At 40.3% G+C, this 15706-nt stretch overlaps 1 protein-coding gene and 1 non-coding gene across 2 annotated transcripts; both read left to right on the forward strand.

The window, feature by feature from the left end:
• Positions 1-251: 251 nt before the first annotated feature.
• Positions 252-2091, forward strand: LOC111342948 (uncharacterized). The gene has a single exon (XR_015996648.1). It is a non-coding gene; the product is annotated as an uncharacterized LOC111342948 (transcript).
• A 9808-nt stretch (positions 2092-11899) lies between these two features.
• Positions 11900-13144, forward strand: LOC111342947 (uncharacterized). The gene has a single exon (XM_088749351.1). It carries the CDS (start codon positions 11924-11926, stop codon positions 13142-13144), a length of 1221 nt encoding a protein of 406 aa, XP_088605477.1. The 5' UTR covers positions 11900-11923.
• The last annotated feature ends 2562 nt before the right edge of the window (positions 13145-15706 follow it).

A 15706-nucleotide genomic window follows, 5' to 3' on the forward strand; every position in this document is an offset into this window, starting at 1 on the left:
CAGTAACAGAGATACAGAGAACTAAGGTTATTTTAGGTGGACGAAACCATCTCTTTGGGTCAATAAGAGCAACGAGCGGCGTTTACACTTGTCAAATCACAACATTCGCCACAAGCGAAATTTGCATAACGTGTTTGATATTTTGCAAAAGGTAACGAAACGTTCAGTTCAGCCAATCAACTTCCACTCTAAAGCGCGTTGTCTTGACAACTACATGGAATTTAAATCTTGCTACAACTCTTCATCAAATCACCAAAATGGATGAAGGGGATCAAGTTGAGTTATTAATTGACAAAGAGGAAATCGTGGGGAAAGTGAAACAGTTTCTTCAAGCTGGATGCGGATGTTCTCTGGGCATTAAAGGTGGTCATTGTTCTCAACAATTCTTGGAAGCAGCTGTACTTGTAAATTTGAATAACTGTATGGAACTATCACATGGCGAACTCGACTTGGTCATACTGGCCAACATCCAAGCATTCACGAGCATTGAAGTATCGGGTGAAAAAAGAAAACGGAGTCCTCGATGCAGTTTTACTTTTCAAGCCAGAGCCATCTGCAAAGAAATGTTCCTAAACCTTTACGGGATCAGTTATTCCCGATTCCGCCGACTGAAAGACCACTACGAAGAAAACGGGATATCGCTGAGGGTTCACGGAAACCGCAAAAGACTGCCACACAACACCACACCGCACGCGGTGAGTGAGGATGTAAAAAAGCTTTCTAACAAATTACGCCCAAGAAAACGCTGTTCTTCTTCCTGGCAGGATACCAGGTTTTAAGAATGACGACATCAAGCTGCTCTCATCGAGTGATACCAAAATGTCTGTTTGGCGCGAGTTTAAAAAAGCATGTCTAGAAACTGAAAAGCAAGCGGTCTCCTACACTAAGTTTATTGATCTGTGGCAGCAGTTTCACCCGGACGTTTTTGTAGCAAAACCTATGTCCGACCTTTGTATAACCTGCCAGCAAAACACCTCTAAGCTACTACGATCTGCTAATCTTCCGGACCAGGAAAAATCCGAGTGCGTTCGAGCCCAGCACGAGCATCTGAACTGTGTTCAAACGGAAAGAGAGCTTTATAAGAGAGTCTGCCAGGAAGCGAAAACCAACTTTCAAACGATTGAAGACCAAATAGATTTGGACGAAGTTCACGAAGCCTGTTCCCTGCAGACAACAGTTCATTATTCTTTCGACTTTGCCCAGCAGATCCATATTTCTAGCAATCTGATGCAGCCAGGACTCATTTATTTCAAGACACCCCGTAAATGTGGAATTTTCGGTGTCATGTGCGAAGCAATACCCCGACAAGTAAATTATCTAATTGACGAGGTGAGTGACGTTGGTAAAGGAGCAAACACCACGATCAGTTATGCTCATCACTATTTCCAAAACCACGGACTTGGCGAAACACAGGCATATCTTCACTCAGACAACTGCTCGGGACAGAACAAAAACAATTATTTTATCTGGTATCTAGCATGGAGAACGATCCTGCGGTTGCATGACTCCATTAATTACTCTTTCCTAATTGCCGGCCATACGAAGTTTGGTCCCGATCGCTGCTTCGGGATAATCAAGAGATCTTATAAAGTACATTTTGTTTCATCTTTGTATGAGTTTGCGGACATAGTGGAGGGTTCAAGCACCGTTGGTGTCAACAAGGCACAGCTGGTTGGTACACACGACGGAAGGACCATTGTTACAGCTTACTATTGGTCTTCATTTCTCGAGAGGTACTTCAACAAACTGCCGAACATAAAAAGTACCATCATTTCAGATTTTCGAAAGACGAACCTGGAAAAGTTTACTTTAAAGAATTTAGCACTTCTCCCGAACAGTCACGAACGCTGCTGAAAAACAGTGACCTCGCTATCCTGCCGCCTGCATCCATGCTGCCACCCACGATCAACCCTGAAGGATTAAGTCACGACCGAAAACAGTATCTCTTCCGCGAGATTCGAACATTCTGCAAGCCCGGAACAGAGGACCTTGTGGCTCCACCTCCTTGAATTCTACCAGAACAAGACATTGCATTCAGCAGGGAAAATTCTGTATGTCGAACGTTCGACGTTGCACTACAGATAATAAACAAACGGCTCCTTTAGAGTGCACATGATGATTATGACTTTTTAGGTCTTTTAATATATTTTCTCGAAGTGTATTTAACAGTAAATTTCTTGACATAACACGTATGAACAGTTTATCAGTACTGCTGTTTACTGGCGGCATTGGCAGTGCGACTTATGTTACTAATTGTTTTCTTGCACGTTTTTCGGGAGTGGAAGCGGAATAATGAATAATGAATAACGGCTTGAAAAAGAAAATGAATAAGGAATAACGGCTTAAAAAGAAAATGAATAATGAATAACGAGGGCTTCATTGGGAATAAAGAATTATACCAAAATAGAATCGCGTAAAGAAGCGATAGAGATCATGCGCTCGAAACTTGCAACCTTCGTCAAATCTTTGATGTCTTTGATGGTTTTTATAACCTTTCGGTGCCTTCCAGTCTCAGATTCTAGTCGCGCTATTCAATTACAGATCCTCCTTTTCCAGCCGATTGCGCAACTTTTTCCCGATTTCGGTCCTGATTGGTGCGTGCTTTTTATGGTCGTTATGTCATCACTGTCTGGTTCGTCTCTTTGTGACTATCTGCCTCGAGTGACGTGTCGGTGTGTTTTTAGAGTTTCCAAGAGTAATCGAACTGTAATCTACAAATGGGGAAAAAAAGAAGAGAGATCGGACAGACGGTAGGTTAAACTCAAGCTTGATATCGTAATCGATATTCGGTTCATGTTTAATTGTCTGTTGTTCACTACAGGTCATACGCTATCAAAATTGTATTATTATTTCCAGGTCACGTTCCCAATCCTGGTCGCCTGAAAGGTCAGAGCGAAGCTCAAAACGGTCGAAGAGATCGGAAAGGTGGGTCAATTTTAAGTGCTTAAATGTTGATTTATTATAGTTTTCTGTTTAGTGAATTGTTTTCACACGCTGCAGCCAATCTTAAAACGCGAAATGACTGACGTCCACCGTAGAACAAAACTGAGCTTCCTTCGTCTTTTATTTAATAACTATTATTTAATAACTATCCGCAAAATACCGTTTAGCAAATTACGATTTCGTTTCGAAAAATAGCTAGAATTATTAATATGAAAAATTTCCCAATAAAATACACCAAAACATATACCATTAATTAGCGCATCGAGGAACTGTCTCGAAACTGTCTTCGTAAGCAAAATTGGCAAAGCACGTGGCGAGTTTCAAGATGTCAATCCCACATTTCCAACGGAATTACTAACTACTTTCTTCCAACTTTCTTTTCTACCGGCGAAACATACACTATCGAATATATGTGACCCCGTAACTGCTGTAATTTACAATATATCGTAGAATATTACACTGCCAATAATAAGCAACTATTCCCCATTGAAAAAATTTTCCCTAACCGAGACTCAATACATAAAGCTAAAGACGCATTCTTAATTTCAAAAGGCAGAACGCTTGTAACTCATGGTCTGAACATTCGAGAAGAAACATACTAATTATTCATTTTCGTATTAGTTTTCTTTCAATGTTTTCTTTGTATTTTTTGTTATCAGTTACTTTTATTTGTCTATCATTGCTATTTTTCTAAGTGGAGCCCCACGTACTTCCGTTGTTACGTAAAATTGTCACCTTTATTAAAAAAAAACATCTCACCTGAAGAAGGTTGGTTTGGCAAGCCGAAATACAGTATAACTATACATTTCTTCCTATGTTGTATCTATCTTTGCTTTTATACTATGATTTTAACTTGTTACACCGTTCGGTTTACTAGTTTGATTTAAACATATGAAGTTCCTCAAAGCAATAATGAACAATTGATTTCTCATCTACATTTTTGTTGGCACATCTCTTTCAGTTCTCAACACCTGTCACGATCACCAAGGAGGCGTGGCAGATCGCAAGAAAGAACAAGGTGACGATTTGAATGTATTTTATGGCACCTATTTGATCAGAGCTTTAAAGTTACGTTCAGACCGGTTTAATACAATATTGAAATAAAAAACAGACGATTATAGCTAAATGGATCATGAAAGAGCAAATCGGTGCTGGTTTACGCCTGCCACACTATTAGTATCAGTATAGCAGCTATAAAAACTCTCTAATCCTTTATTCTCAGTGATTAGTAAAGGATTAGAATCCTTTATTTAAAAAAAGATGTTAACCAGAACTTTGGGTTTAAGTAATGATCCGTACAACAAGGATAGCACTGAAAGGCAATGCACGATGGAATGTCAACTTTTTTCATTTTAACAACTAGTGATCTCATTGGCCTAGACTCAAAAAACCGCTAAAAAGTTATGGTTCAAGTTGCATTTTGTCTAATTTTTTTTAAGGTTTCAAGTATATTTGAGACCCAATCGCACAACATACAATTTTTAAAAGATATTGTATATGGCAAATTTAATATCTATTGTCTTTTGCTATTCTGATTGTTTAAGCACGAACATTACCTAAAATCTATTTGATGCAAATGGATTTTGTTTTTGTAACGAGCTCCTTCCCTATTCTTGAAATCAAAGATATTTTATGTGGGAAAGAGCCAATTAATGCCACGGAACAATGAAGTTTGCTATTGTTCTTATGTGGAACATTACTTAATATGGGTACCACATTTATTGCTTTCATTAATTTGTTGTGACTGTCTTGGTTGATTCTGAGGTGGATAAATTTTTGTTGTTATTGTTATTATCTTTTTCTGAACTGGCCAATTTGTCCTATCCATCATAGCGATGGACTCATGTCGTGAAAAAAGAAAAACTATTTTGATGTCTTTTGTTATCGATTTGTTCGCAGCAATTCCAAAATCCTTGTGCACTTCGAATCAGCTTCCAAGGATTTGTACTTGTCCATCGATATAATTTGGCTTTTTTGAACCATGTGCGTATGTAAATCAGTGTCTAAACTGAAAATTGGTGTTTTATTCCTAGATTTAAGCGCTCTAGGTTTCAGTCAAAGTCATATCACGTTCATTGGAAAGGCATCATTTTGAGATTACCGAATCGCGCCGGGATTCCTATAATAAACCAAGGTCAGTATAAGTGTTGTGGTCTGTTTAATTTCGATTAATTTGTGTTCACCAAGGTCTCGATACCTTCTCCAGTATTTTGAAGTAAAGGAGAATCTGGCGAAAAGTGCATTTTCAAAAAAACAGTGCTTAAATATGTTTTTAAGAAAATAACATCCGTCCGCCTCTTCAACGCCTTTCCCTTTCAACTTTGCGCAATACACTGGACTCGAACTGGACAAAACAATTCAAGATCGGTTCATATAATAACTTTTGAAAATAAGCATCGATTATGCGTGGAACTAGCTTACAGTCGAGGCTCATGCGGGGGAGTCTTATTAAAAATGTTTGCACGTGAAAATATTTTCCCGCATGAGCCTCGACTGCAGGCTAGTTCCAGTTCAATACCATGAATATGAATATTGTCGAACATTAACAGTCCTTGAACTATTTTCTACATTGACATATACTCTGAAGTAATCGGCAATCGATCGGCAAGCCAAGAATTCGGCCCTGGCATACGGCGAATTCACCGGGAAATACGCTTTTCAAAGGTTCATCCCTTAACTGTACATGTCGTAATAAAATGAGCCTTTTCGATCCTTTGGTGGTACTTTGACTGTTTCTAGCAAATGCACCGCTTACCGCTCAACTAGCTTTAACGTTTTAAAGAACCTTTTTTTCTTGTCGCGGATAACGTTTTCTATATACTTTTTCCTCTGTGTATGGGACAAATCCATTAGAACTGCGCTTCTGTTTGTAGAAAGGATTGTTTTAAATCTCCCATTTCAAAGGGGATTAATTGATAAACTAATAAATGAAAAATGTAAAACATTGCACAAGCATGGCGAATATTTGGCGCGAAAGCCTGTTGGTCGCGCGTACTTTTCCGCCTTTAGTTTATGGTCTTAATGTGAACACCATAAATTCCCATTTGTAAAATTTTCTTGTCATTGATGTTGCCATTTTTAATGGAAAAAGGGTAAAGTATGTTTAAAAGTTACTATCATACATAGCCCGATCCTAAATTGTTTTGTCCAGTGACGGTATTGTTGCATATGGCTTTATGATTTAGGCTTTACAGTTGAGTTTTATGGTTGTGCTGTAAAAAGAACTACATTTGTATTGATTTCGTTTTCGAAAGGATTTTTTGAAGTGCTGATTTTATGACAGGAGGGAAAACCGTATAACTCGCAGAAACACCTGTTGGAGAAGGGGGAGAACTAACGACAAACTCAACCCACATTGACGCCGGGTTCGGGAGTCGAACCCGGGACATATCGGTGGAACATGAGTGCTCTCGCCACTACACCCTCCCCTGCTACCTGTTATGATCGAGTTTTCAGTGGAGTATTATTTATTTAATTTATCTGTATATATATTCTCTTAGGTTCAAGCTAACTGAGTACTACAAACCAGTTCGTGAAAAATCGTTTCAAGTCAGTCAAGCTGGAGAAAGTAAGACTTTTATGTGTACATGTTTCCGTAGCACAATATAGTTTTGTGGGCCAACCATAAGTATGTGCTAGTTCTTGGAATTAAATGAAAACTGAATAAAGACTCCCTACGGTCAAATTAACGTACCCTTCTGATGTTTTTTCCTCGGTTGTGTCAGGACGACAGATCGTCCTTTTACTGAAGTTTCATGCGTATACATTGTATTCGGCGTTCAATATTGTATTCATTGTATTGGGACTCATTGTTCCAGTATATACATTTTTGTATTTCTGTACAAGTAGATATTCATTCGATGATATTATTAGACATTGCTTGTTGCACTGAAAAAAATATCAAATCCAATTTAAGGCACGTTTTGTTGAGATATTCAGAGCATTTGTACAAAAAAAATATTTAACGAGAGTGGCAGGTTACAAAATTAATGACAATTTAACATGATCTTCACAGGCACGATGATGAACATGACATTTCCAAAGTCTGACAAAGCGTTCTGTCTTGATACTGGAAATGAGATTGGTGTTACGCTATTTCGACAACCTCCTTTGCCACCGCCTAATCCTCCTAGCACTTATCCACCGGAACAAATGCGCCAATGGTGGGTAAGTAAGGATAGCATAGCAACCTATACGCTAGACGATGCTTTAAAAGAGATCAAGGCCCTATTTGAGTCAAGGAATACCTACATACTCCAATACTTTGATGGCTACCATCTAATGCCAATCGTGAATGACATGGATTTACGATCGTGTTTACGATATTTCTTTACAAACTCATCTAATCCAGACGTTTGCCGGGTTTTTCTCGAAGAGAAGCTTTACAAGAATGAAGAAAGTTTTAAGGTCCATATTGAAGTAACTGCCATACAGGCTTCTTCTACAAAGGCATTGTCCGAAAGTTTACATGCTGACTCTTCTCATAAAGGAAAGTCAAAACCAAAGAACACTCTAACTGAAGAACAGCATTTAAAAACGTCTCGAGCACGTTTTCTTAATAAACATGGCACCAATGCCGACGTGTTTAACAATACAACAATCACTTGCAAGTATGATCACCGTAGAAAGGTAATTTCATGTAAAGAATTCAATCAACAGAACTTTGACACACACGTGAAATCCTGTCATGCATCAAAGAAAAATCCTGCATCGGACATAAGGCTACTTCTGACGCTGATTGGTCAGAGTGAAAAAGAAGAAAGCGATGGAGAACAATCGCATGGAGCAAGTTCTGAGCGAGAGAATCTGCAAGATTGACTAGTGCGATATGATATTAATTTACTTGATGTTGATAAAATAGTGTTAATGTTTTGGTATCTAACTAAATCTGGACTTCTGCCGAGGACGCATATCTTTTACGAGGAGGTGAATGCATTTTGTTCTAGAGCATTAAGCTGTTACTCTACCGTTTCGCAAGCTTTTCCCCAGGAGTTTCCCGCTTTAACGTCCTGGTTGCACTCTAATCAGTTTTTACACGGCAAGGGAGCGACCCACTTTTTGAATGGTATTGGTGGTCATGGGCTTGGCCATCTCGGAGAAGTGAGCTTGTCACCGGATGAGTGGATTCAAAGTCATAATTTTGCGGGTCTTTCTCCGCGAACTCTTTCAAAAATGAACTCGATGTCACATATAACGAATGGCGTTCGAATTAATGGTGTGTATCAAATGTTCTTCTCGTTGAAATGAATGAACGCAATAAGTCTAAAAAGGCAGGGCGTAGTTGGTTACCTGATTGCTACAGCAAGTGATGCGATGGCTATTAAACCATGCCTTCAGTTTTCTCCGCAAGTGAATGGCGTTATTGGGCTTCTAGATCCACCTGTGATGATGTCAGAGGAAGTCAAAGAATTATTGGGAAATTCCGACACGGAAATAACAACATACCTGAAGACGTGCAAATTTAATACCCAGGCCCTGGAAGTCCACCTAACCTCAATGGATGACAGAGTTTCTCGGCCAGTTGCGGTGTTTTATGGAGGCTCACATGGCGGATGGCAAGTTGTGGAAGAATTGCATCAAAGGCTACGTGTCATTGACGTATGCGAAGGATGTCTTCTTGAAAAGAAGGTTAATGACTGCTCATAAAAATGCCATGACTGCTGGAGCAGTAAACGCCTTTGTTTGAAATGTCTTAAGGCGGGATTTAAAGAATGGCATCCAGCCGCAAGAACATGCACAGATTGCCATGAAAAACAAAAAAAACAAACCTGTTTTAGACTTTTGCAACTTGGTTGGTGCTCAGATTGCGAGTCCCGTCAAAAAGCTTTTATGGAAACCTTTTCCCAGAGACCTTTCAGTTACCACTGCCAGATCCCCCACACAATGTAAAATCTGTACGCTCCTCGGTCTTTTGGTGTTGGCTATTCCTGGATAATAGACTAGTTAATCTGAGGATCATCTTAGCAGTTAGAAGAGACAGCAACACCCGCGTGTCTTCCCCAGTGAAAAAGGCAGTAAGTCTGAAGGCACTAAAGAATAAGGAAAGAATGTCAGTGGAAACAGCCCTCGAGGTCTTTTCACCTGAAGTTCAGAAAGCGCTGCCAAAGGAAGACGTAGTTGTAACGATTGTCCCAGAAATTTACACCTTTTGGAGACAAAACAGGCCGGGTACTGTGGTTTGCCCTGTGGACACAGCTATGCACCATGAAACTGGGACTGTCTTCTTTAGTGACCATCAAGTTCACCAGATAATGATGTGTGACCTTCATTGTCCTGCTACGCTGACATCAATTGCAGGAGTGAGCCAGCCAGGGTGCCGCGACGGAAAAAAAGAGCCTGTTTTTAGAGCCATCAGGCCTTTGTGTTTACAACAACCTTCTCTTTGTGAAGGTGTAGTCTGATCGTCCGGGTGAGTGTAGTCCTGAGAAGGACTGTTGTCGGTGGCAGTGACTGACGTTTCGACAACCTGTGCGGAAGTCATCATCAGAGTCAAGTGAGTGATTGTTGTCAGTAGAATGTTCTTATTCCAGTTCGTGTGAAATGATCGGTTGGTTTTGCCGTGATGTTATTGGCTGTAAGACTCAAGTGACGTAAGTCGTTCGTGATTGGTCTGTTTCGGTCTGTCGGTAAAGCTAGGTTGTTCTTTTTCGGTCGTTTGTGATGTTTATGTCGTGAATGAGTCGTTTGTATGGGGCGGGTAGTTGTTGACATCTGTTTAGGGGAGTCTGTTCTAAGTTAGTAAACCAGCTTTCCAGAGTCAGTCGTTGAAAATAGTCAGTGCTGTAGGTTAGGCATTGCGCAGAGTCCCAGTCAATGTTGTGGTTGGTAAGTCGATGGTGTTCAGCAATGTGATTGCTGACATCACCTTTCCTCGTCGCCCGTCTGTGTTCAGTCAGTCTTGTTGTGAGGTTTCTGCCAGTCTCACCGATGTAGGAGGCTTGGCAGTCGGAACAATTGATCTTATAAATCGTTCCCTGTCTGTTCCTCGGTTCGTCTTTGTCTTTAACGTTGGTTAGTAACTGACGTAGTGTGGTGATGGGTTTGTGGGCGACGCGGATATTGAAGGGTAGTAAGATGCGCGAGATGTTTTCAGACATACCTTTTATGTACGGTATGGTTGCTGTAGTCGTAGGGGTTGCGGTGTCGTTTGTTTCGGTAGTGGTAGTGGGTCGGTGAGTGTTTCGTCGGATGAAGTCGTTGTTGTAGTTGTTCTTCGTAAAAACACGGTGAAGGTGAACGAGAACAAATACCTTCACCGTGTTTTTACGAAGAACAACTACAACAACGACTTCATCCGACGAAACACTCACCGACCCACTACCACTACCGAAACAAACGACACCGCAACCCCTACGACTACAGCAACCATACCGTACATAAAAGGTATGTCTGAAAACATCTCGCGCATCTTACTACCCTTCAATATCCGCGTCGCCCACAAACCCATCACCACACTACGTCAGTTACTAACCAACGTTAAAGACAAAGACGAACCGAGGAACAGACAGGGAACGATTTATAAGATCAATTGTTCCGACTGCCAAGCCTCCTACATCGGTGAGACTGGCAGAAACCTCACAACAAGACTGACTGAACACAGACGGGCGACGAGGAAAGGTGATGTCAGCAATCACATTGCTGAACACCATCGACTTACCAACCACAACATTGACTGGGACTCTGCGCAATGCCTAACCTACAGCACTGACTATTTTCAACGACTGACTCTGGAAAGCTGGTTTACTAACTTAGAACAGACTCCCCTAAACAGATGTCAACAACTACCCGCCCCATACAAACGACTCATTCACGACATAAACATCACAAACGACCGAAAAAGAGCAACCTAGCTTTACCGACAGACCGAAACAGACCAATCACGAACGACTTACGTCACTTGAGTCTTACAGCCAATAACATCACGGCAAAACCAACCGATCATTTCACACGAACTGGAATAAGAACATTCTACTGACAACAATCACTCACTTGACTCTGATGATGACTTCCGCACAGGTTGTCGAAACGTCAGTCACTGCCACCGACAACAGTCCTTCTCAGGACTACACTCACCCGGACGATCAGACTACACCTTCACATGTTACCCCCGGGTTCAAACCATTTACTGCACAACCTTCTCTTTGTGTGTGATTCTGGAAATGCGTCCATAAGGGTCCTTGACGTTGCAATGCTGGTAACGAGAAAGAAAACTGCTCACACGCTAGAAGTCAGTACAAGCGAATCAGAAGAAGAGGAAAATGATCTCCCCCTCACAGGAAAATACACGATCACCTCTACCCCTGCCCTGACATCAACGTGTAGCATTCACTTGGTTAGGTCGTTTTCTGTTTGCTGAGGTCGTAGAATTATGCAAGATTACCCGGACTTTTATGTCGGTGACACAAAACAAGTAAAAGCATTCAAGATAACAGATGTTAAGCTCACAACTCAATGCAGTGGAAGACTTCGGAAACTATATCCAGCAGCTGCAACCAACATCAGGGTTGCTCCAGTGGCACTCGTCTTTTACCAAGAACGATTGTTTATTGCTAACGCAGACACAAATGAACCGGGTATTTGTGTCGTACATGCTAATCGGGGAACTCTGTTGTCTACCATTACTTCACCCCATGATCTCAACTCCACCTGGAATATGCCTTGCAGACAAATGTCTTTTCGTATCATGTGGGAATCATACCATTCTTAAAATCTCTCAGATAGACACAAATGTGGCCGTTGAACATTTTTTCTGGAAAGCGTAACGAATCAGGCAATGAAGATGGCGTTGTCTCTTCAGCAAAGTTCCACTCTCCTCACGGTATTGGAAGCATAGGATGTTCCTTATTTATTTGTGACAGTAGAAATAAGTCGATCCGACTTGTTACAAACGCTGAGCCCTTGATAAAACTGTTATAGGGGAGCCGCGAGATTTTCATTTCGTGAGGCAATCTCTTTATTGGGCAAACTAGTGGAATTCTTAATGATGTGGGGCGAACAAACCAGGCGGAGGACCAGTCGAACAGCAACTCAAGGTCCCGACCAAGTGTTGTCATACACAACAAGGAGATCAATGGAGATGATGCATGGCAGCCTAACGCGACTGCAAAATTTTCTCTCCGAGTTAGGTGCTGAAGACCTTCCAGCACAAATTCGATTGTCTGCGCTGGTCACCCTTATGGTTGAAAATTTTTTTTCGCTCATGAGACAAGAGGATCCCATGCCTACTCAACTCGAGTACGGAATTAGACGCACAGCCTGTGTAAGGGAACTGGAGAAGAGAATGTATCGTGGGCATTTCCACTACTTCACCGGGCCCAAAAGCTATTATCCGGACAAAGAATTGGATTCTCCTCCTCCTCCCAAGCCATCCATATCCCTAATCGAAGATCAAATGGAGAAACTATCCCTTAGCGACACAAACGAGTTAAGGGAATTCGCTTCATCTTTCGGGAAGAGTGTTCGACAACATACTGTCAGAGACAAAAGCAAAGAAGATACTGGTCAGTTGCCGTATGCAATATCGTTCTCGTTGCAACAGCGTGAGCCTGGGTCAAATGTTGCAACAAGTTCTCTGTTACAGGGTGACACTCAACAAGTACTTTGTCAGCAGTCCGTCCTTCATTGTGAAATTTTGTTGAAAGCAGGAGAAGTTGTCGCTGTGAAACACGGTCGACGAAGGGAGAAATGGGGTTTTTTCTTGGCTCTCCTTCTAAAGGATCTCTTAGTTAAGGACAGAACTGCAAATGAACTGCAGTTTATCGAAAATGTAATGGATATTATGTGGCTGGACAATAGCGAAACTGAGGACATGTTCCTGTTCAAAGAAGCGTACGAAGACCACAAAAATTCGCCCTATTCCATTGTAGACCGTGTTTGTGTCGCTATCACCTCTAACCAAAATGATTCAAAATGCTATCAACTTTCGCAAGAAGTTGATAGAATTGAAAGTATTCTTAAAAGTGGAAACAACAGTGACATCGAGTCCGACGAGGAAAGTAGAGAAAGCGAGGTTGCTTCCGCATCCAGGGATGACCATCCCAGACGTGTAGCTTGTAATACGAGATCTGGACGCACTGCAACATGTTTGAGCCTAAATTCAGTTAACACTTTGCTTAACGCAACACACGTATTCATTGATATAAGTATTCTAGGATCTCAAAGTTATTTCTTTCGTTGTGTTATTTTTAAAAGCTTAATGTAATTTTGAGAAAGTTGAGTGACAATATTTCCACATCGGAAAGAATCAGTAAAATGTGGTTCTCGGGTATTTACCACCAAATCTACGAAGAATTCGCGCTATTATATTGTTGAATAACTATGCTGTTTTGATCTTAAATACGTTATCAATTAAAATTCCAGTGTTTTTTAGGTTACGTTATAGAGACGAAAGACTCAATCCGATGAACGAAAATAAGAATATCAAACATTATGATGCTTAGATATCTACCAATAATTTGCGCAAAGTAAATAGGACTATCGAAAAAGGTATATGTCGAACGCCATCGTAAGAGCTTTCCGTCGTCACTGCTTAAAGTCCCTCTAGTGTAGATGTTTAGTGTACATTTTTGTTCAGTGTACAGTATGTAAAAATAAATGCCACGCCTATAAGGCTGATATCTAAATAAACCTCAGGCTGGAGTTAAGTAAATAAATACGGTAATTAGATTGAACATGACGCTGACGGTTTTAAATTCATATTTTAATTGAAGTGAAATCATCTATTTCACAATAAGGCGAATTAGAAACTGCCTGAAAAACTCGAATACAGAATAATGAATAACGAGAAAAATTTAAAAATGAATAATGAATAACCTCGAAAAAAATGAAAGGAATAATGAATAAATGAGATCCAAATATTCCACTTCCACCCCCGACACGTTTTATAACACCCCAGCGCTTCATTGAAGATAATAATGTTTTTGGACGTTGCCTTTTGACAGGTTACTAAAGTGAGAAAGTGTACGCTCTTCTCGTATCGATGTTTTCGACTAAATGCGATGCTTTGAGATGTAAATGAAATAGTTGCCTTCTTACACAAAATAAAAACAAGCACGAAACACCGAAGCAAAGTATAATCTCTAGAAGAGTTATTGGAACTTACTGTAGAATGGTTAAATTTAGCGGTGGTTTAATTTCGCGCATTCAAAGTTTCAGCGTTTTTAGCGGTGTTTTAATTTCGCGGGTGCGTCAACCTTCTGTTTCATTGTTGTAATTTTTCCAAGGCTTTCAAAGATGTGTGAAAGAGTTGAGAGTAGTGATGCCATTACATATGCCATCACGTATGCCATTACATACACTATGTATCAGTCTCGCCCTGTATTCCCTTGTATCATGGTTAAAAAAGGCACCTTTGCCGTCGCCAAGTGTCCCGGGTTTATCCGATCCAAGCAATGTTCATGATCTCGTGCAGTGCAATGTTCCAGCAGAAGCTATCGCCAGGGTCAACGAGGAAACTGCTGTTCGCAGCCGGAAAAGGAAACGTGGAAATTTTGACTCCGACTTCGCGGTATCTAAATTTCGCGCCAAGTCCCCTTGCGCGAAAAATTAAACAGTGCTAACAATGAACCACTTTACAGTAGTGACATTTCGCTATTGTCGTGCTGGCTGTGTTAGAACCTCCCCCTTCCCCGTAAAACAAAATAATAATAGTAATAATAATTAAAATTCATTTCCAAGAGCTATTTTTACTTGACGCGTGCGAATAGTTTATCAGTGCTGCTGTTTACTGGCGGCATTTTAATGGAAGGTGCGACTTATGTTACTAATTGTTTTCTTTGTTTCCCGTATCATAACATCTTGGCGCTTCATTGAAGAGATGGTTTTGGACGTGACCTTTCGCGTAAATGAAGCAGTTGCTTTCTTACATGAAATAAAAACAAGCCTGAAACACGGCTTATACTATTTTGCGAAACGAGACGAAACGAAGCGAAATTTTGCGAAATGGCGTTTTTTCGCCTTTATTTAGCAAATATGTCCTCTTCGTCCGAAACAAAATGTTTCCACCAATAAAATGATCAATATTTCTAAGAGCCTGGTCACCTCTCATTGTATTGACCATAACAGAACTCGTTTCGCAAAGGAGTAATTTTGACAGAATTACTATTTTGCGAAATGGCGTTTTTTCGCCTCTATATAGCAAATATGTCCTCTTCGTCCGAGACAAAATGTTTCCACCAATAAAATGATCAATATTTCTAAGAGCCTGGTCACCTCCCATTTTATTGACCATAACAGAACTCGTTTCGCAAAGTAGTAATTTTGACAGAATTACTATTTTGCGAAATGGCGTTTTTTCGCTTTTATTTAGCAAATATGTCCTCGTTCGAAAAAAAATGTGTCCACTAATAAAATGATCAATATTTCTAAGAGCCTGGTCACCTCTCATTTTATTGACCAAAATAAAACTCGTTTCGCAAAGTAGTAATTTTGAAAGAATTACTATTTTGCGAAATGGCGTTTTTTCGCCTATATTTAGCAAATATGTCCTCTTCGTCCGAAACAAAATATGTCCACTAATAAAATGATCAATCTTTCTAAGAGCCTGGTCACCTCTCAATTTATTGACCATAATAGAAACTCGTTTCGCAAAGTAGTAATTTTGACAGAATTACTATTTTGCGAAATGGCGTTTTTTTCACCTGTATTTAGCAAATATGTCCTCTTTGCCCGAAACAAAATGAAAGACAACTACTTGTTTTTGTTCTCGATTGCTCTTTATTGGCTCGGAGTTTACTGTTTATTGTTGTTATAATTCTTTTTTCTA

The sequence above is a fragment of the Stylophora pistillata genome, chromosome 2 (genome assembly GCF_964205215.1).
Source record: "Stylophora pistillata chromosome 2, jaStyPist1.2, whole genome shotgun sequence".
NCBI lineage: Eukaryota > Metazoa > Cnidaria > Anthozoa > Scleractinia > Pocilloporidae > Stylophora > Stylophora pistillata.